At 43.2% G+C, this 23,870-nt stretch overlaps 1 protein-coding gene across 5 annotated transcripts in view; it reads right to left on the bottom strand.

Annotated features, from left to right (window-relative positions):
* Positions 1-23,870, bottom strand: part of Prosap (SH3 and multiple ankyrin repeat domains prosap) — a 240,418-nt gene that overhangs the window by 30,461 nt on the left and 186,087 nt on the right. For 3 of the 5 annotated variants that reach the window (XM_075871779.1, XM_075871776.1, XM_075871778.1), the window contains 6 exons: positions 19,233-19,304; positions 16,821-16,946; positions 13,938-14,118; positions 8,076-8,377; positions 6,466-6,748; positions 743-997 (listed from right to left, as the gene is read on the bottom strand). In XM_075871779.1, the coding sequence (XP_075727894.1) occupies positions 743-997; positions 6,466-6,748; positions 8,076-8,377; positions 13,938-14,118; positions 16,821-16,946; positions 19,233-19,304 (1,219 nt within the window). The remainder of the gene's footprint in view (positions 1-742; positions 998-6,465; positions 6,749-8,075; positions 8,378-13,937; positions 14,119-16,820; positions 16,947-19,232; positions 19,305-23,870) is intronic. The other 2 variants (XM_075871777.1, XM_075871780.1) reach the window with 2 other exon arrangements.

Below are 23,870 nucleotides of genomic sequence, written 5' to 3'. Positions count from 1 at the left end.
CACGAGAAACACTCAACTCAAATCCAGTGTTTGAGTAAATGATGTTGCTATCCTCAGGAGTCATTCAGTCGAAGCACCAGTTCGAGCCTGAAGCATCTCTCGTTCGCCCACAATTCATCCCTTCAAATAAGTGGTTGCTCCTTTACATAGGAGGAAATAGCCGACCTTTTTGCAGGAGCGAAACTCTATTATCAAGGATCCTCAGATCACGCACTCTTTAGAGGCCCAACGCGAGACAAAAAAATTGTATTGGTGCAGAGACGTGCGTTTACAGACAATACAAAAAGAAAACGCGATTGCTTCGAACTCGCACTTACAATTGCGAAATGTCATCAGCACCACTTTGTAAGAGCGTAGAAAAGAAAGAGGAGACATAAGGAAGCAGATACCTGACGACACACTGCGATCTTTTCGGTGCTCTTGCAAAGTAAAAATGACATGTCAGCAGCCCACGTCTCTACCTTTAATCACTTCTTCGTGAAACAGTATGAAGGGAAGTTCTTTAGTAAAAATGTTGACTCTAAGCGTAAGCCTCCATTTTTCAGGTACTGTTCCTCTGCAAGTGCTCACACTTTACGAAGCCACTCCCGTACGCAGCTCCGCCTGTACCGCTTACACCCATACGAAATGACTAGCGTCCTCTTTCATAGGAGTAAAATCTTCAAACCATGAATTCCTGACTCGCACTGTCGTCTAGCATGGCTAATGCTACACACAAGAGGCGATCAGTGGAGGGACCCACCGGTGGCCGAGGAGGCCGCCGTGCCCGAGCTGCCCTCGGAGTCGTTCGCGTGCGAAGACGAGGCCATGGACGAGGCCTCCGACGCAGTGGACGCGGCCGACGAGAACGGGGGCAGCGACCGATTGGACGGGCATGGCGACGGTGGCTTGGCGCCCAGCACCACAAGCTCCAGCCTCGGGTCGCTGTGCGTGCGACTCAGGGCGGCGCTGCTGGCTCTCCGGCGAGGGTTGTACGTCGGTGGTTCGCGGTACGGAACTGCGCGCGCCGCATAGACCAACAGTTCGCCGTCAGGTGGCGCTCGCATCTTCACTCCTGCTGACGTCATTGAGACTACTTCAACCACGTAGACTACGCGAGAGTGACTCAAAAATTATCCGCTTTTAACTTCCTCAAACTTGAGTGATCCGCTTTCAGCACGGACGTCCAATATTTCCGACCCGACATAGCCGCCCATTTACGGTCAAGGTATGAAATCATCACGTCACTTGCCTACCGATTGCCCTCTTCTGCCGTAGACCATCAGTGTTGAAAGCGGATTCTCAGTGCTGTGATCCGGAAGCTTCTCCTCAGTGGCCCAAAACACTCCGTTTCTTCAACGAAATTCAGCGTCACTTGAGATCCTGTTCACAGACTTCCTTGGTATCATGTCCAACGTCTTTGGTGCTTAGCAGCAAATACCAATTTGTTTTATTCGAAGGACAAACTTATACAACGATCGTTTTTGTTCTAATAGAGATAGCTATCATTCATGTGATTTACTACTGTAACTACGACTCACGCGACTCATAGTCATACCTTCCCAGTCAGGAAAGGTGAGTCAATGACCCTGGAGTTAAGGTAAGGACGGCGCGAGAAACCAAAGATGCAAGACCACAGGTGTGCGGATAATTTTTGACTCGCCCATATACAAGTGCAGCTTTCGGTTAGTACACGGCACAAGTCAGATCCTCATATACTTGATCATTTTTTTTCCTCAAGAAATTATCTAACCAGCTGTGTATGGCATGAGTTAAAAGCAGTTCGGTGAACTCGGCAATGATACTACCTTCTGTTTCCTCTTTTTATCTGCGCTTTATCTATTTCACCCTAACTTGTATGCCACCTCCAATCTACTTGTTCTACTGTACTTGCTGCATTTCAAGAAAAAAAAAAGTACTGACTGACATTACTTTTCTTATTCATAACATTTTCTTCGACTGCTGTATAGTGCCGAAACCACACAAAACAAACTTGCTTATGTGGTGAATCTGCTCTAACCTACTGCTCTTCTGATGCTGCCATTCGATGAGATGAAAAAAAAAAAACATGGAACAGCTCAAGTATCCGTTATTGTCACATGAGTCCTGCTTACAAATCTATTCTGCCATGATCTTTTTTAGTGTTTTCGGAAAGGCAGTGACATGTTTCACGCGTTACCGGCAATAACTATGATTTTGAATCAGTTTTACTTCCACAATAGATCGCATTGTGTAAATAAAAAGATGGACATGAATATAGAGCATTATGGACAGTTTGTAAGATATTTTCAAAATGGCTGGTCGATTTACAATGTTTTACGAAGGTACGTCGTTGCCCCATTCAAAGCTATGAATAAAGCTCTACCATACTTCAGCTGATTTATGATTCAAAAGTGATACTTCATCTTGGGTATCTGCTAGTTTTGGTAATGTATATATTTAGAGATTAATACTGCCGCCACAGAACATACGACATACTGAAGTAAATCTGCAGCAATGACACTGGTTAGTGTGCATGTTTATGCTAACGTAATGGAAGTGATAGAAGATTCTTCATAACTTTAGCATGCGGTATTTCATAAACATTTGAATACAAGGGAATCATCAAACTATTTGCATCTCAGAGATGCAAAGGCTCTAAAAATACCTCTGAATAGCATAAAAAAAGCTCATCAAAAATAAGTTTTTGCTTTGTACGCAGTCAGCTGACAGGAATTGAAAATTTTGCAGTTTCCTCCTAACACGAATCCGAGTGGTATATGGTCGTATAGGTTTTTCTTTTGTTCAAAGAATGCTGCTAACGAATGTTTTATAAAACTAAGTAGACAAAAGCAGGCGAGTGTACCAGCAACAAAAGGAAACAAAGTGACAATGAGATAATCATATTTTGGATGCTACACTGCATGCATTCGTATGGGTACATGCATCATGAGAGCAATAAATGACAAGAACATGCTATGTGTCATGCATGATTTCACGCTTGTGCAATCAAGTGCCCATGAACACTCAGTGCAGGTCATGTTGTGTTGCTCCTCTATGCAATTGCACATCTAGAACACACTTCAGATTAGCATGACTGGTCAGCAATGTCAAATCTTTATGGTTGAAAAATTATAGATTCTAGACTAAAAGAAAGTAATCAACTTTTTCTTAATAGTCTTGAGAACATTTGTATACCTGAATCCTCTGTTTATTCATCAGGCATAATATTCTTCCAACACTGTTCCTTTAGCACTGAAAGAAGCCTAGATTTAAAGGACTAGTAAATTCTGTGAGTGGCTATAAAATTGAACCTGTTTCTCTAAGTGAGAGAAAACAAATATGCTCCGCTTCTTGTACATACCAATGTCCTTAAGTTATTTTATTGATCAAGTCCTGAGTGTCATAATTATCGTTATGCCTACGAGCCACCATTTTACGAAGGACGCCTTCAAGTACAGCTGGCCACATAGGCCGACGAGGCGAAGCATTTGGCACGAATTAGCGTCCCAAGAAATGTGGGCTCAGAGGCATCAAACTCCATGTTTCCCTCGGCATTAGTTCTTGGGTCCTGAACAGACCTACCTAACATAAGGTGTTCTGTATATCAAAAGATAAACATTCAGATTTATATCGAGACTTCATTGAAATGTATACTTGTGGCTGGCTGGTTGATCATCACTGTGTAGCCAGTGCCTATCAGAAGAAAAAAAAACGCCCAAGAAAACTAGAACACAACGATAGCACTGAGCTGTCCTTTCGTCTTTGATTTCGGCTTGTCTCCTGATGTGCGCTTGCAAACACCGCATTACAAAACAATAATCAGCACATCAATTCAGCAGTGTAGCATATTTCATACGAATCAAGAATTTGACTCATAATTTATTTCCCCTTATACAGCTCAGCTTTCTTTCAGTGTTCCCTCTCTTTCTTTATTTCTTTCTTTGTCAAGTATAGTTTTGAAAAAAGTGGGGTGATTCCACGAGAGATCGACACGGGTCCAAAAGTTGATATTTTAGATTTCATTGGGCATTTTATATTTCATGCACCTTTCACCAGGTAGCCCGAAAGTCGAATTCGTTTTTTGATTAACGGCATAACTTACGAGAAAAAAATATCAAACTTCACCAACACGGAGGCACCAATTCAGTCACCTGTCATTTTCGAAATATGCAGATGCTATAAAAAGACAAATATTTTTTTTCAAGGAAGATATTACTTACCTGTAATGCATGTCTAATGAAGAATTAATTCATACGGCTTCAAGTTTGTAGACCTTAAAAAAATAGCTTTTAAAAATGTCCAATTTTGCGACAGTTCAAAATAAGTTACGTATTCCCCTTTTTTTTTTCCTCCGAAAGTATAGCAAGCAGCGTTTTCAAACTTGACACGTTTTAAAGATATAGTGTGTTCATTGGGTACATAAATGATTGCTGCCGTAGGGCAAATGTAAATTTTTATATATTGCCTAAAAGTTTTCATATTGGCAAAAGTGTACTCCACTGAAATTTGAATAATAAAAAAATCCCACCTTCGATTTTTCTTAAAATCTCGTAAATAGACAACCGAAGGCCATCATACACTAATATAGAAAAACATGTTGCAATATTTTGCTTTTAGCGACAATATTCCTGGTACAAAGCAGAGATTTTCGAGAATGCGCTGAGAAGTTGAGAAATCTAGAAATCGGAATGGAAAAGCGGCAATAAGCTTCAAACGCGAGTGAACGTGACCGCATTTGGTGAAGAAAGGCTGTTTTAGCAGATAGGAGTAACTATTTTGAACACGGTATTCTACAGTATCTGAATTCACTCTTATACGTAGAGCACTGAGACTTCTAATATGTGGTGCCTCTCCATTACTGACACACAGATGGAGCCGCTGTGACGGCCATGTGTTTGCAACACGTTGGGTAAGAGAATTGAATGTTGAATGAGTTCATAAACGATTCATAACAATTTTTTATCATTTGGGGCACGAAGACTGCCGCATTAGACTGAAGAACACCCTTTAGGGCAAGTTGTCATCCGTCGTCTGCTTTACAAATGAATTTCTGTGCGCCACATCTCGGAGGCAATGCTTTAGATCATATGGTTCAAAGTGGGGACAAAGATTACGCCTCCCGTAATTTTATCGACAGAAACATTGTGAAATTCATTTTAACAGACTATACTTCAGTTTTGCATTCGCACTGTGGATACTTGCGCACAAGTATCCACAGATACTGTAGAATACCGTGTTCAAAATAGTTACTACTATCTGCTAAAACAGCCTTTCTTCACCAAATGCGGTCACGTTCACTCGCGTTTGAAGCTTATTGCCGCTTTTCCATTCCGATTTCTAGATTTCTCAACTTCTCAGCGCATTCTCGAAAATCTCTGCTTTGTACCAGGAATATTGTCGCTAAAAGCAAAATATTGCAACATGTTTTTCTATATTAGTGTATGATGGCCTTCGGTTGTCTATTTACGAGATTTTAAGAAAAATCGAAGGTGGGATTTTTTTATTATTCAAATTTCAGTGGAGTACACTTTTGCCAATATGAAAACTTTTAGGCAATATATAAAAACTTACATTTGCCCTACGGCAGCAATCATTTATGTACCCAATGAACACACTATATCTTTAAAACGTGTCAAGTTTGAAAACGCTGCTTGCTATACTTTCGGAGAAAAAAAAAGGGGGAATACGTAACTTATTTTGAACTGTCGCAAAATTGGACATTTTTAAAAGCTATTTTTTTATGGTCTACAAACTTGAAGCCGTATGAATTAATTCTTCATTAGACATGCATTACAGGTAAGTAATATCTTCCTTGAAAAAAAATATTTGTCTTTTTATAGCATCTGCATATTTCGAAAATGACAGGTGACCGAATTGGTGCCTCCGTGTTGGTGAAGTTTGATATTTTTTTCTCGTAAGTTATGCCGCTAATCAAAAAACGAAGTTGACTTTTGGGCTACCTGGTGAGAGTTGCACGAAATATAAAATATTCAATGAAATCTAAAATATCAACTTTTGGACCCGTGTTGATCTCTCGTGGAATCACCCACTGGTCATATTTTCGGATTTGCAGCTGCTGCCAATATAAGAGTTTCGGGAGCATTGTTAACGGTTCGTGACACTACAACTTGATTTAATAATAGCAAAACCGTTGTCGGTTGCTCACACTAGAACTTGATTTACCAATTTGATTGATATGTGGGGTTTAACGTCCCAAAACCACCATAAGATTATGAGAGACTCCGTAGTGGAGGGCTCCGGAAATTTCGACCAACTGGTGTTATTTAACGTGCACTCAAATCTGAGCACACGGGCCTACAACATTTCCGCCTCCACCGGAAATGCAGCCGCCAAAGTCGGGATTCGATCCCGCGACCTGCGGGTCAGCAGCCGAGTACCTTAGCCAACAGACCAGCGCGGCGGGGCTCGATTTAACAATAGCTATGCACTGTGGTCATATACGTGTGAACGTGACCATGGCACAAGTAAAGGGCCGGCACGCACCAACGTCTTCGGGCTTGTGATTCTTGATGACATCGGCGAGGCCGAGGTTACCGGCGATGACGGCGACCTGGTAAGGGTTCTGGTTGGCGAAGTTGAGGGCGGCCGGGTCGGCCCCCCGGAACAGCAGCACCCTTGCGCAGCTCTCCCGGTCGTTGACGGCGCACACGTGTAGCGGCGTGTTGCCGCTCGCGTTGCGCGCGTTCATGTCCGCCCCGTAGAACAGAAGCTGCTCCAGGTGCTGGACCAGACCGTGCTTGCACGCCTGGTGCACCTCTTGCCAGCCCTGGCACGAAGGAAAAAAAAAAGAATCCCCCCAGTTACACCTGCAGTGTAGAACAGAAGCTGCTCCAGGTGCTGGACCAGGCCGTGCTTGAACGCCTGGTGCACCTCTTGCCAGCCCTGGCACGAAGGAAAAAAAAAGAATGCCCCCAGTTACACCTGCAGTGTGACATCTGCAGAAACAGTGGACTTGAGGTTCTATAGTTTTCTCTTGTGATTTTTAAGAGTGTCTGTGATCTCATTGCTTGTAGAGTAGCGATGCCCTGAAAAAGGACTTGTGGCAGCCCCTGCTGCATCTGGTCCTGCTACAGTGACTTTAGGCCTTATTGACTCCCGAGTCACCCTACCAAATATTACAGTGCGGAAAACGCTCCTCCGCGACCCGGGCACTTACGCCATATTTGGGTGTATCTGAAAACCGGAGCGTGATGTGCAATGACGATTCTGATCTGTCATCAGGCCAAGCCCTGGAACAGCTCAGCTGCTAAAATAACGTTAGCAGTAGAGTGTCGATTCTGTTATTTTTGCTTGACAGAACGATTTCTTTGTTATAACGCTGTAAACACAAAGCAATGATAAGCCTATATCTGTTTTTGTAGAAGCATGCAATTTATGGTACTCCAGTGCTCCGTGCATTGATGGTCACTTACGATACGCAAATAAAGAAACATCGCGTGAACACCTTCCCGAAGAACGACCCTGGGGCTTAAACGCGGACTAATTCTGAGGCAAGCAAAACTGGTCAAATCAGACACACTATGCCATGTAGTTGTTCACAGTGGTGTGCGACATAAAAAATGAAGCCATGCCACAAAGCATGAGCGAAACAATATCAGCTTGCCGTTAACGTTGAAGCGTCTGCTCTTTAACACAGAATTGGGTGCAGTTTAATATTGTACAAAAGTTTGAAGAACACATGTTCCGTGTTTGTATGGATATCGCAAAAGCACAAGGCACATTCGGCCTAAATATACGACTATAATTTGCGGTATATTTATTGGAGTTGTGTCACTCATTTGTTTGTGTAGCGGTGTGGGCTGTAATGTACCAACTGAACTTGCGTTAGCACTTTCCTTGTCACTCCAACATTTTAACTATATTGCAAAATGTTTCCCTTTATTTGTTGCTGCTAACAAAAGATGAAACAATAAGACGAGTCATTCATACATTCTGCCTCTCCACTGAAACCTGTTTAGAGCATATCGCACAGAAGAACCCTATGTTGCTAAGAGTTTAAAACAGCCAGTAAAGCTATGCATTGTAAGGTTCCCCATCACAATATTGTTGAGATGCCATGACATAAAGCAGTAGCAACTGTATTATGGAACTACCTGCGGATCGGCGACCCCCAGCATAGCGTGGTCGTGCAGCAGCGTTTCGGCGAGCTGCGGGTCGGCGTTCCACAGCACCGTGTAGTAGAGCGGCGTCAATCCCCGGGCGTCCTTGTAGTTGGGCGACGCGCCCAGGTCCAAGAGAGTCTTGAGCGCCTCCAGGTTGTTCTTCTCGACGGCACGATGCAGGGCCGTCCTGCCGTCCTTGGTGCGGTAGTCTAGCAGAGCCCCGCCATTCACGAGCGCGATGATCACCTTGCTGGGGCTCTTCAGGCCCGCGGCCAGCGTCAGCGGGGTCTCTGCTTGTCGTGATTTGAATTTAGGAAAGCAAGAAAAGGCTGAGATGAAGCTTCAGCTACGAAAGACACCAAGTGCTGTGGGACCTTATGATATATATTTAAGTATAAGCACATATGTTTCATATAAAAGTAAGTTGACAGAAATAGAAATGCTTGTTCATACATCGCTTGTTATTTCAAGACCTTCTGTTTAATAGTGCATATACATGAAAACTTCAGAGCAACCTTCCACTACAGTAAAAATGAAAGTAAGTGAAGCTGTCACTACGGTTGATTTGATATGGGAAGTGCTACTATAGGGAACTTATATAGCATAGTTAATATTAATGGTATTGAGTGAATAAATGGAGACACTCAAAGAGTGCCATGTCTCTTTTGCGCGCGATGTGTATTATCAAGTCAACGGTGGTCAGCAGCGGTCTCAAAGTGAAATCTTGTAGTGCATTGTATTCCGGTCATTTGTTATGGGAGTGGCATTGCTTTGACAGAAAGCTCTTAACGTCATTCTGCAATATTGCAAGATGACGTTAACAATTTTTCCGATATATATCGGCTGAATCAGACACACTTCTATTTCCTATTAAACTATGTTGATTTTCTAGGCGTAAAAACATTTCAACGTGGCTTTGTAGGCTACCTATCTCTTTGCTTCTAAAAGTGGCATTGTGCTAAGCATTTCCAAGGCTACAGGGCCGTTAGCTAAGAGACGCGTAGAGCGTGTGAAGAAACATGTCTCTCTTTCATCCGTGAGTAAACAATGCAGTGTATCGCTTTATGTTTCCTTGCAACGAGGTCTGCATTGAGTGGTCGGGGAGTTTCCTGAACGATAGGCAAAGAAACGTAAAATAAATTCGTACGGACATCAAGGCAGGCAGATGTCTGTGCACTGTATTAATTGTGAATCTGAAGCGTTGTTCAAAGAGTGCATCGTTGTATATAGGAATACCGATAACACTAGGAGATTGCGAGGGCCGGTAATAGCTGTCAGTTGTCCGCCGGTGGCGCTGGTTAAATGAATATATGCCTTTCTGGACACGGCAGCTTTTCATGTGTGATTATTCAACCTTTGCGTGCGGATATATTTATATTTTTATTCTTGAATATAGAGAATCAGCTGAAAGTCAGCGCTCATCATGTTGCCTCTTTCTAGTCAGTGTCTCTTAGCGCAATGACACTTTTTAAAACCAGTTGAACAAAAGCCGTTGTTCTACGCACATTTTGTGCGAGTACGTGACCCGCCAGAACATAGCCATGTAGAACTCCGCTGTAACATTTTGCCGCACATTGTGATAATGTGCATTGTCATGCACATTATCACATGGAAAATTACACAAAACGCTTCCGAAAGTTGCCTCGCCACAACAATCAGCACACAAAGCAGGCACGGTTTGATTCTAATGTGAAAGAAAAATACTTCTTAAATGCTTTTTATCAGGATTTTTATCACTGGCAAATCAAGGCAGAGTCGCGTTAGCAGAATTCATTTAGGATGTGAAGGCATCTCAATTGTGGGTACAGGTGCAGGAATATGTAACTCGAACCGTGAACAAAAATAATGTAACTTTGCTGCCGTTGCCAACGCTTAACGCGTGTTATGTGAACAAGAATGCATTGTGAATTCTAGGAGAATCGCCCTGACAGATTCTATAATAATAAGGCTGCGGTATGCTTCGTGGTGTGCTGCAATTCCTCTTACGCATCTGTGTTATAATGTAGAAAAGGTTGGAAATTGCAGTACGTTGCGGGATAGTTACAACTCCCTGTGTAAATCAGATGGTAAATTTTGCACTCTGAACAGTGCTCACGCAAGGCGACAGATCCTCGCTATTTGAGCAGTATTCGACAGTGCGAGCTAGAGCACGTAGGTCTTTCCAAAACATCAGTATGCCTGTTCTCATCTGCATTCCAGACAGCTGCCGTCATGTCAGATATGCAGAGAGCTAAGTGAGACCCTTGATTCACCCGTTCGCATTTGTATTCGAGACAACTGCCACCGTATGCAAAGGTCGGGTGGTACGACATAGAGCCACGGCGTGTGATGCCCGCGAAAGCGCTGCATGTAGACCATGTAGGAAGAGTCCTAAATTTTATTAGCTGATTTACAATCGTCGGTTGACCCAGACAAACAACGAAGTTCCCCGTTGCAATGGTAGCTTCCTGAACTACTAAGACAGGGCACGTTTTCCTGGTTGTAGTGGTTGCTAAACTTTCTACAGCGTTTAGCTGGCAAGCAAGCACCATCTGGACTTTAGGGAAAGGAAGGTTGGCAAAAATTGATCAACACAGAGTGGTCATCTGTACTTTAAGCCGTATATTATCTTCAATTAGGGTTACTTATGCTATAGTTGTTGAAGGAACCGGAAAGTCATTCGCTCAATTGTGTTGTAAAACGTCCATTTGCACGTCTGAGGTGTGAGACCCTCAACTCACAGTGAAGATTTAGAGAGGTCATGGTGTGACATACTGGTTAAAGGACACACTTTGGCTACTTTACACACATTTTCCTGAGCGTACAAAAAACCCCGCCAAGTTCGATTATCACAACTGCAGGAAGCAATGAAATATGATTATCGAGAAATAGCTATCACTCTGATAAGACACACTCTTCGTCTAAAGTTGTCACGTATTCATGATGAGAGTAGTCCCAGCTCATTACCATCATCATCATCACCATCATCATCATCATAATCAGCCTGACTATGGCTACTATAGGGCAAAGCTGTCTCCCATGCTCAGCCAACCAATCCTTTCTTTTGCTTTTTGCTGCCCCGTTATGCCTGCTAGCTTATTTTTAATCTCATCAGCCCACTTAACTTTGTCTTCCACTCGTGTGTTTGTCCTGTCTAGGAAGCCAGTCAGTTACCGCTAATTGCCCGCAGTTATCCTGCCCAAGCACTGCGCGCCCGGCCCCTGTCTATTTTCTACTTCTTTCAACTATAATATCATTAACCCCTGTTTGTTCCCTAACCCACTCTGCCCTCTTTTTGTTTCTTAAAGGGGCCCTGCAACAATTTTTCAGCATGGTCAGAAAACGCTGCCCATCGGTAGTAGAGGCTCCCGACAACACGCGAGCCAAATATTATAGCGCAACCCGTGAACTGGAATTCACAATAAATTATCAAAGTCAATCAAAGACGGCTAAAGATTTGTTTTCTCTTCTCTCGACAAATCACGGTATATGCGAAAAAAAACACACGTAGCAAGCCCATTTATCAGCCAATGGCTGATTTGAAAATGGCGTGCTCACTTGTTTCAGAGAGCGCCGCGGCAGGTCGCTACTTGTTTAGGCGTGCACGTTTGATCACACTTTAAAAGTTGCGCATTCGAAGAAAAAAAAAGAAAAAAGTGGTCAATGACACGAGGCGCACGTGACGTTTTTCTGTGACCCTGCCATCCCCGAATACTTGGCTTCCACCGCTTTCGTTGGGGCGAAAGAAGAGAGAATGCAATTGCAGTAATAGACAAACCTTTGTAACTCCACTCGCACTGAACAAATTCTTAAAATTTTTGCGGCGTTGAATTTGTGAGGCAATAAGCTCTTCCAGCGAATTCATTTCATCGTGACTTGAAAAAGTGTTGCAGGGCCCCTTTAAGGTTATACCAGTCATTTTCTCTAAGTACCGGCTAGATGATGTCATACAAGTTCCTCTTAAGAGTTAGTGGTAGCTTACCATTCATGATTTGAGAATGCTTGCCCAATGTGATCCACCCCATTTTTATTCTTATAGTTATTTCACTCTCATAATTCAGCTCCGTGATTACTACTTGTCCTAAGTAGACACATCCCTTTAAATATTCCAGCATCTCTCCACTTATCGCAAATAACAGTTTTCTGCCGAGACTGTTGCACATTACTTTAGTTTTATGCATATTACTTTTAGACCCACCCTTCTGCTTTCCGTGTCCAGTTCGCTAATCATGCGCTGTATTTCGTCCGTTGGGTAACTCATCAAGGCAATGTCACCAGCGAATCGGAGATTACTAAGGTACTCTCCATTAACTCTTATTCCTAACTCTTCCCAATCTAGGGCCCTGAAAACCTCCTGTAAACACGCGGTGAATAATATTGGAGGGATGGTGTCTCCCTGCCTTACATCCTTCTTTATTGGGATTCCGTCGCTTTCTTCGTGAAGAAGTACGTTGATTGTGGGTGTGCTGTAGATTTCTTCTAACATGTTTATGTAGGTTTTATCAATACCCTTATTCCGTAGTGCCTGCATCACTGCTGATGCTTCGACTGAGTCAAACGCCTTCTAGTAACTTATGAAAGGTATGTATAAGGATTGATTGCATCCCACGCATTTCTCTATAATCTTCTGATAGTATGAATAAGGTGTATATTCGGGTAGCCAGTACGAAATCCTGCTTGGTCCTTTGGTTGCTAGACATTTATAAATAGTGCGATAGCAATAATGTGCACACCGCAACAAAGATATTGACAATAGTAGACAATACAACATAAAAATACTATAGATAAAAGGACAAAGGCATACACAGCTTCTCATCACAAAGAAAACATAACGCTTTCTGTTTTATCTGTCTCCGTAAACATGGTCGGCGTTTTAACTTGGTGCTATACAGTGGAGCGGGCACTAGAAATAACACAGGCTAACGGCATTCATTTATATTTTTGCTGACCCAATCTTCCATGCCTTGCGTCAGCGGTTTCTCGTCTATCCCAGTGAAGACCTCATCTAATTAAAATCGCAACGTGACCTCTGCCTCCCCGGTCAATTTTCATTACCACTTGCATGCCAGCAGCTGTTCATAACATGTTTTCGTTTCTTCAAATTCACCTGATTTCGGCTCGCAATGCTCCATTTCTATTTAGATGGAGTATAGTTGTCATGATTATAATGGTTCATTGTATATCTTTCATTTTTTGTGTACGATATTTGTTTATTAACTTTTATATGTTGCTCCATATTATCTACGGCGGTGGCGAGTTAACATTGTAATGAAACTTCCATCTCATAACAGCTACGCTTCAACATATCATTTGCCAACACGAGGGTCACTTTGAATCATCAATATGATACCCAGAAACTATCTGCTACGTCTTTAGAAGTGGAAAGGAGTGAAATACTCAAACAAGTTTTTCATTATAAAATGTATTCGGGGCATAGAACACAGCACATTTTGATTACTTTTTTTACTACTACAGTTTACTTGCCACTTATGAAACCAAAAGAATTTACAAGATTTTCAGAACCGGAAAGAAGTTGAATTTGTCGCAAAAAAACAAACACTGATCATAAAGCTTCTCCACACAAGCGATTCGGGGGTAGGGAGGCTGTCAGATCAGGCTAACCATGCAACTGTTCATTACGAGCAGAATATATGCAGCGTCAATCTGTCCTTGTTACGATAATTTAAAAAAAAAAAACCTGTGCAACATGTATTCCAGCATAATGCTACTCGTATGTAACCAAATGCAGCCGCTAGATAGAGCCAACGGGTGGGGTGCATTCTTTATAACTGACGTCTCTGTACTGTAGCCCTAAAACCTAAAGCTACGTTTTGTTCTTGGTGCACAGATAGATTATGACAAGCCAGGACTCACCTCCCGTGTCGGGGCAGTGGAAGTTCGGGTCCAGGCCCCGGGTGCAGAGCTTGCTGATCTTGTCGACGTTGGAGTTGGTCACGTGATCCAGCATCCGACGCAAATTGGCCCGCGTGTGCAGCTGCTTGATTTGCTTCTCTTCTACGTTGATCATCTTGTAGACTCGCCGCTTGTAGCGTAACTGCGGACGAGATTGACAACAGCAACACAGACAGCGTTCGCGGACTACACGCACGTCATTAGAGCGAGGTAGGTGCGGTCATATGGACGACGGGAGAGATATAATTGGCACCACGGCGGACGATGGGCGATAACACGAGTGGCATTTACGAACAATGCCGAAAGGTTGGCTAACACACGTATGAGTTCATCACCGATATTACAAGAGAGCCCTGTTACGTTGATGTGCTATCAAAGTTTTTAAAAAAAGACGTGTCTGGTTGGAAATTCAATTAGTAGTGTGACAGTCAAATTAATGAATGACGTCCCACATATGCTCATTGTATTCATTGTCTGCTTCAGTTATACAAGCTCTTTTGTTATATATAGGTAAGCCATTGTGAACATACGGTGTTTTTTTTTTTAGCATACGTAACCGAACTGCTCACCACTCATTTTTTCCTTGTGAACAAGGCTTCTGTATGGGGGCCGAAACGTCATGCTTTTACTTGATTGTAAGAGTGGTAAATGCGCTGTTTTAATTGTCTATCATGTCCAGTTGTGATCAGACGGGTTTGCGCCACTGTTTCATACGGGCAGAAAATACCACGCCTGCTGAATAATTTTTTCTCTTCGGTAAACTTCTGCAGCAATAGATCACTAAGGCAACACCCAGTATTGCCCAACGTATATAAGATCCGATGAGCCATGCGTTGGTATGCAACTCTTATGAGTGAAAGTCTTCGTTCAAAAAAAAAAAAAAACTGCTTGCCTAGAGTGTTCTGGTGTGATCTAGTGAATACACCAGAACACACTGGTGTGTTCTAGTGTTTACACTAGCCTGCTGTCCTGGGTCTTATTAAAATTTAAGCCATTCTGGTGTGTCCTGGTGGGATGCGTTCTGGTGCGAAAATTGACCCACTGTGGTGTTTCCTGGGGCGTACGCCAACCCAGTCTGGTGTGTTGTGATGGGTCATGTTCTGGTGGGAAGACCACAACGGTGTGGTGTTTTCTGATGGAATTTCTTCTGGTTGAATGTGTTTAGGCCGAATGTGTTCTGTTGAACTCAAGAAATATATTATGTGCTTGGGGCTTGGACTAATATTTTTCTTCAACCGAACGCACTTGAACTCACACTCTCTAATATTTTTTTCAACGAAACGCACTTGGACTCAAACTCACCAAAATATTACTCAGCCGGTCACTCTCAGACTCGTGGCTCTATCATTCTGAGTGAGTTGACTCATGAGCACGTTAACTCATAATTAGCTTTTCCAACCACGGTGTAAGTGCTCTTTAGTTTCTCTGGCTTTTAGTGTTAACACTCGCAATTAACACTGGAACCAGAAAACACATATAACAAAACCTGGTTTAATTTTGAAGTTTTTGTTGCCTTGGAGAGTGTGTTAGGCACTTGACAAACAAATACCAAAGTCACCTTCGCTCATACAGCTTATTGAAGCACTGGCACACTATGGAAAGCAAAATGTCATGCACTACTATTTAAATCTATTATGGCATAGCTGCATTGTTTCCCAAGCTCTGGGAAATTTTCCGCCTCCGTAAGACAAACCCCGTAAAAGAGCTTATGCCATACAGATAGCACAGCTCACTTTATTGACAAACTCTGCGTCTGTATTTAACACGAAGCATGTGGGTTTATTTGCGACATACTGAAGTGAAGTTTAAATCATGTCCAGCTCCACAGACCAATGGATAAAATTATTACATTCTACTAACAGGATACTATTAAAACGTTATTTGACATAACTGTTCATATACCAATGTACTCTGTCATCCAAAATAAAAGTTAACGAATTACTTCAATTTTGCTCGACGCAGAAGAGTAATTAGGCGATACAGGTAAATAGTAAAAAGCCAAAGTCTTGCCAGAAAAGCGCAGCAATTAATGTGATAGCAGTAAATCGGAATGTTACACGAAGTAAGGCTTACGGTTCGCTTCTTTAGCGTGTTCCCTGACGTATCAGCAAATAGCTGACGTAAGGAAACACGGCTCCCGCCACGAACAAAGTATCATTCGTGCTAAGTCTTGAACAAAAACTTTGCCTGAACACATTTCATACAAAGGTATGGGCCGTTTCATAGTCTTTGTAAATATACAGCACACGTCGCCGCGGGTAGCCAAGCTCGACTGGTCAGACTTAGCATTACTGCCGGTAACATACAGCACTCCCTCAAGGAACCTAAAAAACCCTAATAAAATATCAACTATGTGAATAGCAACATATCACACATAGGGTCAAGAAAAAGAGCAAGCATTCAAAATATAATTCATTATTAAAGAACAGCTGCTGATATAATCCCCAGCTTTATGATTTTTACGGTTCTTAGAAATGTTCTATTCGTACTGGTACGCGCCCGACTACACTTCTCTGTATAGAAACTACCTGAATAGGTAAGGCAAACGAATAGTGTGGTCTATTGTTTGTTATATACTCGTGTTCAGTATGAAAGAGAACACTGCCATTACCTTTGAAGTGTCACAGAGGCTTTGGAATGTCACAGTTGGCAACTGTAATGATGGTGAGAACACAAAATGATGCAGCGGGAAAGGCATCTATTGCTATTTAATAGGCTACGCTGATGTCGGCCCATTACAAGTAATTATTCACTGAAGACCACTTCGGAGTTCCCTCTCATGCTGCTCACGACTGTACAGCTTTGATAAGTCTGAAAAGAAGACAAAGTTACTCGCGTACTAACCTCAAGGTAGGCGACAGCGTCAGAGAGAGGGTAGTCAGCGATGGGCCGCTCTTCGTCCAAAAACTTGCCGGCTTTGCCGTTCACCGGAGGGCAATAGAGACCGTAGTTGAATCCTTCCTTCACCTCCTGCAACGCAGCACGTAATGCGCCCAAATGTTTCCGCCCTTCGAGTGGTGCTAGCGTCAGCAGTATCACATAACCCACAAGGCAAAACACTCGGATTTTTCAGCTCGAGGGTACAAATTTGGAACACACCATTACCGACGTTTTGACTTTCAACATTTATTTCGATTCAAGCTTTTCATCGCTGGCTTGACTCAACCGTAATAATAGCGAAACATGATGTTCCGCCTCCTGTGTGGAGCCGTGGTTCGTCCGTCCTAATCGATATGCATGCATTTCTAACTGTGGCCCCTTTCCAGATGAATATGACATGACCGTAAGTATCATTTATTCTCCCGTTTCTTCTGCCATTTTTCGTCACTTTTCTGCTCTTTTTCTGCCCACCGTGAGTTCAGGAGTGCCATGGGGAACTTACAGTGTCATTCACGTAAAAGGCGGAACATCTGTATTTGCTTATTTTTGTTGAGTCAATAAAGTGACAGAAACATTGGATATGAATTTACCTGGCTTTAAAAGAACTTCCTCGGGATTTTTTTTTTTACAGCGATTGATCTTACATACCAGACGGATAGACCGGTGCCCATGTCGAGCAGACATAAATACTCTTACACATTAAAAAAAATTTTTTAGCATTTTCTACGCAAACAACATGTGTGTTTCTAGCTAGAAGAAAAAGGTTAGCAGTTTTCAGTTACACGTACCGTTCAAGGGATGAAAGTATATACTATAGTCCATGCATGTAAATCTTACTTAAATCTTAAATCTTAGAACAGATTTCTTCGTCTTTTGAACAAAGAATCTCATTGGGGTAGGATGTGTACACTCTTCCCGAAAATCAGCGAGGTGTGCCAGACCAAAATTTGTTTAGAAAAAAAAGAAAGCTTAATAATTAGGAGCCCAAGGTACACTATGATATAGATGTATTTTAAAGAACGTGTAGCACTGCAATTCAGCCCGAATGCTTGCGAAAATAGTCGCCGTTCTGTCCACTTAGTCAGCCCCGACGAAATAATTCAGACAATCGGAATACGCATTTGTGGAATCGAATACGCTTAGAATAAAAGAAAGACTTAATTTTTTTTCGAAATTTCGAAAAGTGGCACCCCTGTAAAAATTAAGCTGTAGTGCGTTTTCCGAGTGCGTGTATTCTACCTAAATCACAAAACTAATTATGTAGTGCACCTTGTTTCTGTTTGTTATCTGAAGAATCACGAACCATTATCCGAAATTAGGTGATGTCACGCAATGTTGTTGCATTACATATAGATCGTGGAGCATTCTCGCATTATATGAAGGATCGCAGAATCAAGCAATCTTAACGTGGCTCTATTATGTGGGCAGGCGGCCTCTGCTAATGAGTGGTACAATGTCACCAAAGCTAAACAGTCCCAATTTGCTCATGCTTTGCGATTCGTCCACAGATATAAACACATTACTCCAAGAAGAAAATGTGTCCTTGGACTTTTTTTTTCATACATTTGAGAGTCAAATATGCAGCACTCTCTTTCTCTCTTCAGAGAGTCACTTTGACTCTCTATAGAGGGAGTGCTATACAAATTTGACTCTCGAATAAAAGAGGAGCGAGAAGACACCTTTCTTTTTTAGTGTACAAAGAAACTTTTTTCCTTCATCTGGTTTTTATTATTCCATGAAAACGCCAAATAGACGGTGAATCTTTCTTTAGAATAGCTGCAGGACACATGACTCTCTTGAAGGGGATCACCGTGACTCCCTAAAGAGAGTGTTATGCACACTTGACTCTCGCGTGAATAAAGAAAGAGTGAAAGGACACCTTTCTTTCTTAGAGTATGTAGAAATTGTTTTTTTTTTGTTTCCTGTAGTTTACTAAACTTCATGGAAGCTTCGAATAAGCTGCGAAAATAATGACCCACTATACACCGAATTACGTTGAAACCGCCGCACTTGAAAAAAAAAAAATACACTGGAATGTTGGAAATCACTGAGCCCATCATTACTGCACTTTGAAGAATGCTAGAGTCTTCCAGCATGTGTGATCTTAGGCAGAAAGACGTTGTTTTTGAAGGCTCGTAATGTTACGTTTGACTGGCGATTGATTTCTCTCTATGGCGTCGTGAATATGAGGTTCCTGCATTTTTTATATAAGTGCTTTTTTTTCACTGCCTGTATATTTTCGCGCCTTCCAGTTTTACGCATAAGGGTAAGTGCGGCTTTAAGCGTTTCAAAAGCGTAAGATAAATAATTAGTTATAATTGTAAAGCCCTGAGGGTACAATAAATAAAAAAAATAAAAATAAAATCGGAGACGAACCTTAGGCAGCGAAGAGATGATATGCTGCTTGATGTCCCATATCAGCTCATCCTTCTGCACGTGGAAACATTTCTGGGAGAAAGAAGAGAAAGAAACGGGGATGAGAAAAGCACTTAGACGGGCGCACAAAAGTCGGTAGTCAACGTTCGACTGCTCTAGGCCTTAAAACGAAAACAAAAAGTGGCGACAAAAGACGCGAAACAAGTAGAGGTCTTTGTACACTCCAGTACAGGGCGATGGTAGCGACACCTGGAGGACGATGGGGATAAAATGAGGCCTGTGGGGAGAGCACAACAAACGCTGACACAACTCGCCGCCGGATGCCTTTAAATATTCACGAGGGTGAATAATTGACAGCTACGTTGCACGTAGCGCGGAGGCTCTTCTCGCCAAAAGTGGAGAGCCGACACACGTCAGCAGTTGCATCCAGGCGAGGACGTCAAGTATTCGACGAACGTGCAGTTTGGCTTGCGTCCGTGTGCTCCCACAGGAGGCAAAAATAAAATAAAACTATTACCTCCAGCTGTGGTGCAGCCTCTGAAACAGCTCGTTCCTTACCAGGCAACCATTTTTTAGTGTACACACTGCTTGATTAAGTTTATTTACCCGGTGGGGTCGCGCACACGAGAACAAACGCTGTGTTCCCGCGCAAACTCGCAGGATATGGGAGGGTAACGCCTACGGCGGAGGACGTAGATGGGATGGTCCCCATCTTGTTGGCATCTGGTACATTAGAGTTTCCAACGCTATGTACTGTAGAAGGTTACAGCTTCAGAATAAACATGAGCTCCACCCTCAGAATTCTGCGCGCCTGCCTGTCACTTGTGCGAGAATCGTGCCAAGTGGTTTCCGTTGTAACCGTAAGCACTTTTTCACTGCAAATGTAAACAGTACACATATAAGTTAATAAATGTTTGTCATCGTTACTAAAATGTTACCTTTCCCCAAGCAGTGGTGTCGGAACCATTTTTGAAATTTGCTAGGAAGCTCAAATTTTCCACCCCGAACAGCGACCTGAACGTGTGCCTGTATAACAAAGCCAAGTATCTGAATTATGTGAAATGCGTTTGAAATCACCAAAATTTGCATTTGCAATTCGATTTGGCAGCTTCGTAAATGTTCTCTGGATAAGACAGTGACAGTGTGGGCGGAACATTCATTTATTCTTTGGTTATAGACGACTATAGAAGGAATCGTGATGGGCCGATAGTTTGGCCACCATGGGATTTATGTGCAGTACATGGATTTGCTTCTCTGCTTCAAATGCAATCGTGGCTTTGTTTACCGTTGTTATTTATCTATTGATTCGAATGAAAGAATGTGTCGATGCGAACCTCGTGAGCTAACTAGAATTGGTGAGACTAAAAGATGTGAAGTTGGGCAACTGCGAAGAGTCCAGCTCCTTGAAGAGGTGAATGAGCTAAACTCAGTGGACTTAATATTTCAACAAAGCGGCTGAAGAACATACGGCGGCTGGAGGCGAAATAATAAATTTAAGACAAATGCCATGCTGGTTGAAGCGCCATGCGTTAATAGCACCAAATTTGCCTCTATAGCGCATTATGACGAAACTCTATGCATATAGGCACACGTTTCTAACTAAGGGAGACGAAGAGGAGTAAAAATGCCGCTGGTGTAGGCAATTGCTGGAATTGGTAATTAACACATTCAAGCTCTCACAGAGCCACTTGCGTAGGTTCATGGCACGAAGTTCTTTTTCTCTCTTGCGTTTTTATTGTTCAGCACACGTTTGGTGCGTTACCAAAGACATCTGTAAGGTGAGATTTTCACTTGTGTATATGTAAAACGACTCTTGTAAGACGTGCTACTTCATGCGTGGCATACGTGACTAAAAGCGCGCCAAACGCACACAGTATAACACGCAATATAATTTAGCATTCGCACCCTTCCTAAGCCTGAGGGGCCCCAATATCTTACGTTTCTTTGTACTCCGGCTGGCCATCGAAATAACGCAGGGATTGTGTGAGAACGCATGGTGCTTGGAGACTAAACAGTCAGGGCTGGCACTACAGCTATCTCATTTGCACGCGTCGAATTATATGATTCACGACATGTGCGCGTTAATGACAGGATGGCTGTTATCCTTAACATCGCAAAGGATACCAAATAAACAATTGTTTCACATTTTCTGTCGAAGCAATTAGTACCAGAGAGTAAATAAACCAGTTGTTCGTATCCATCTCCTCATAGCGACTTTTGAAAAGAGCGCGAGAAACGCCCATGCCATGCCACTATCCATTTTTCTTTTCCATAAAAGAAACTTTTTCTTTTTTTCTCTCTCTCTCTCTATAAGGTTAAATCCAGAAGTCAGGGCATAATTTAAAGACATCTTTGCGCTCCTCATCTTTCTTTGGGTTGACGTCCCAAGTTCTCGATGTGCTGGACCTCGTTGCCACCGTGCTCGCGCCTGAACTCGAATAACGCGGCTCGCCATCATCTCGTTTCCTGGTTCCGTGTCGCCACCTATTGGCAAGTGAGTCAAGTTACATCCGACCGACACGCTCGCGTGCTTCCTGGCTTTCGAAGCTCGCTGCTCTTTCTTTTTTTCTCGCCGGTCGACTTTCCAGTTCAGCAAACGCCTACGAGGTGACGCTGTCGCTCCTACACCTTCTAGCGTGTCCAGAGCCATTAACCGCGGCTGCGGCTTACAAACGGGCACTTATCGACACCTCCACAAATCAGCCATCGGTACAGTGAGAAGCGATTTGGTAACGCGCCGCTGCGAGGATTTAAACTCAAATTTTCTCTCCTCGGCGTAAATAGTTGCGCCTTCGCAAGGCTTTTTGAAATCCCCGCGAAAATTGGAATGCAATGAAGCTTTCGCGCCAAAAAATGCTGTCGTGTCTTCCGTTTTCTAGATGTCATTTTGGAGAGTGCCATGTGCGTGCGCAAAGATGGGCAGGGCAGAGGAAAGGTGACCAAACTGGTAACCCCTCTCCCTCCGTCAGCCCATTTTTTTTTCTTCAGGGGGACCAAGGGTGCCCGATCCCTTCTTTTCTAAATCTTACCTGTCTAGTTATCGTTTAGCGTGCAGGGTTGAGGTAGAGTGAGGTCACTGTAGTAAAAGCAGTGCAGGTTTGGGTCGATAATGTCCCTTGAGTACCCCTAATGTTTCACTGCAAAAACGGTTGAATTCCTATCATTGCACCCAGGAAGTTATGCAACAAGGGCTTCATTGCTTGCTTCATTGCAAGCAGCAAGTCACGGCTTGATCGTCATATAGACCTATTCTATTTGTAAACAGTTGTAGGCGCCATCGACATACAGAGAGTGGTGGCCAGTCAATCCCCTTTGTGATCACGGGACAATTAGGCACAGCAGCTTCAAAGCAGCCTCCGAGCACAGCGTGTCGCGGAGCCTCCCGCGATTGGTGGCGAGCTTTGAGTGGGGCGGAGCCCCTGCACATTGACGTCACTGCAAGCACCTCAGTATGTCGACGGCCCCTACCGCTGTTGTCAAACGTGGAATCCTCAATTCTTTCGCACTCGACCACCAACCGAGGCGATAGGGGGCGTTGCGGTAAAATTTGCCCTGCACCCCCTCAATGGAGATAGCTCTGCACACCCATGGAGAAAGCTGTTACCACATGCCAACTAATGTCAATACACAGCATGGGTGTGGTCACTTACATCGAAATGATCCTGGTGAAAAAGAAGGAGAGAGAGAAGAGACGGAGAAGGCTTCGATGCGAGAGAGACAACGGCTATCTTGGGACTTGCGATCGGCGTGCCGGGATTGAATCACGCCAGGTTTAGGAGGGAGAAGAGAAAAAAAAAGAGAAAAAAAAAGAGAAAGAACCCCTCATCGCTGGGCCATCGCAGCCTAATGACGTTGGGGCACGACCAGGCGCGATGCGGAACATGCGCACGACGCCTTGTCAGGTGCGATAATGGTCAGCTATAGACCGCTTTCCTCTTCCGTGTTGAAGAACGTTTGAGCACCTTTCCCCCTGAACGCAGTGGTTAAGTGTAGGAGATATATTTAATGACACTAGCCACCCTGTTTTTCCATATTGCCGTTATGTCTGGTGCCTGCAGGCCGGAAAGTGCAAGACGTTGAATTCGATCGCTCCCCCCCCCCTCTTCCCGCGACGGTTCATGCTCTTAACGGACATCAACGTAACGCGACATGACGATAGTATAGCGCGAGGACAGAACGACGACAAAGGGACAAGAAGGAGACGAGCGCTGTGACACGTCTCCTTGTCACTTTGTCGTCGTTCTGTTCTAGCGCTATAACTATCGTCATGTCATACCAACTAGCCCAAATCACCATCCCTTCTAAGTAACGCGACAGTCATGTTTTATTCATTACAGTGCTGTAAATGGTATAAATATAATGTTGAGAGATAGAGTAACGCCCGTATTATAAAGAGCTCACAGAATGTGAGCAGACAGCAGCAAGTGTGCTAGTGAGGCAACAGCTTTAGCTCTTAATTAGGGGAAGGGGATGGAGCTGCAAGCTCAAATCACAGATGAAATAGAGAGGGAACATGATGGCAAGCATCACGTAAAGGAGCCCAACACCTGTCTGCTCCTTCGTGAAGGGGAACATTATGAGAAAAAAAAAAAGAGGAAAGACAGAGGAAACGAAACTAACTTTTGATTTAGACCTTAA

This window comes from Rhipicephalus microplus, chromosome 8, assembly GCF_043290135.1.
Source record: "Rhipicephalus microplus isolate Deutch F79 chromosome 8, USDA_Rmic, whole genome shotgun sequence".
Taxonomy (NCBI): domain Eukaryota; kingdom Metazoa; phylum Arthropoda; class Arachnida; order Ixodida; family Ixodidae; genus Rhipicephalus; species Rhipicephalus microplus.
This window is presented reverse-complemented; position numbering and strand designations above follow the sequence as displayed.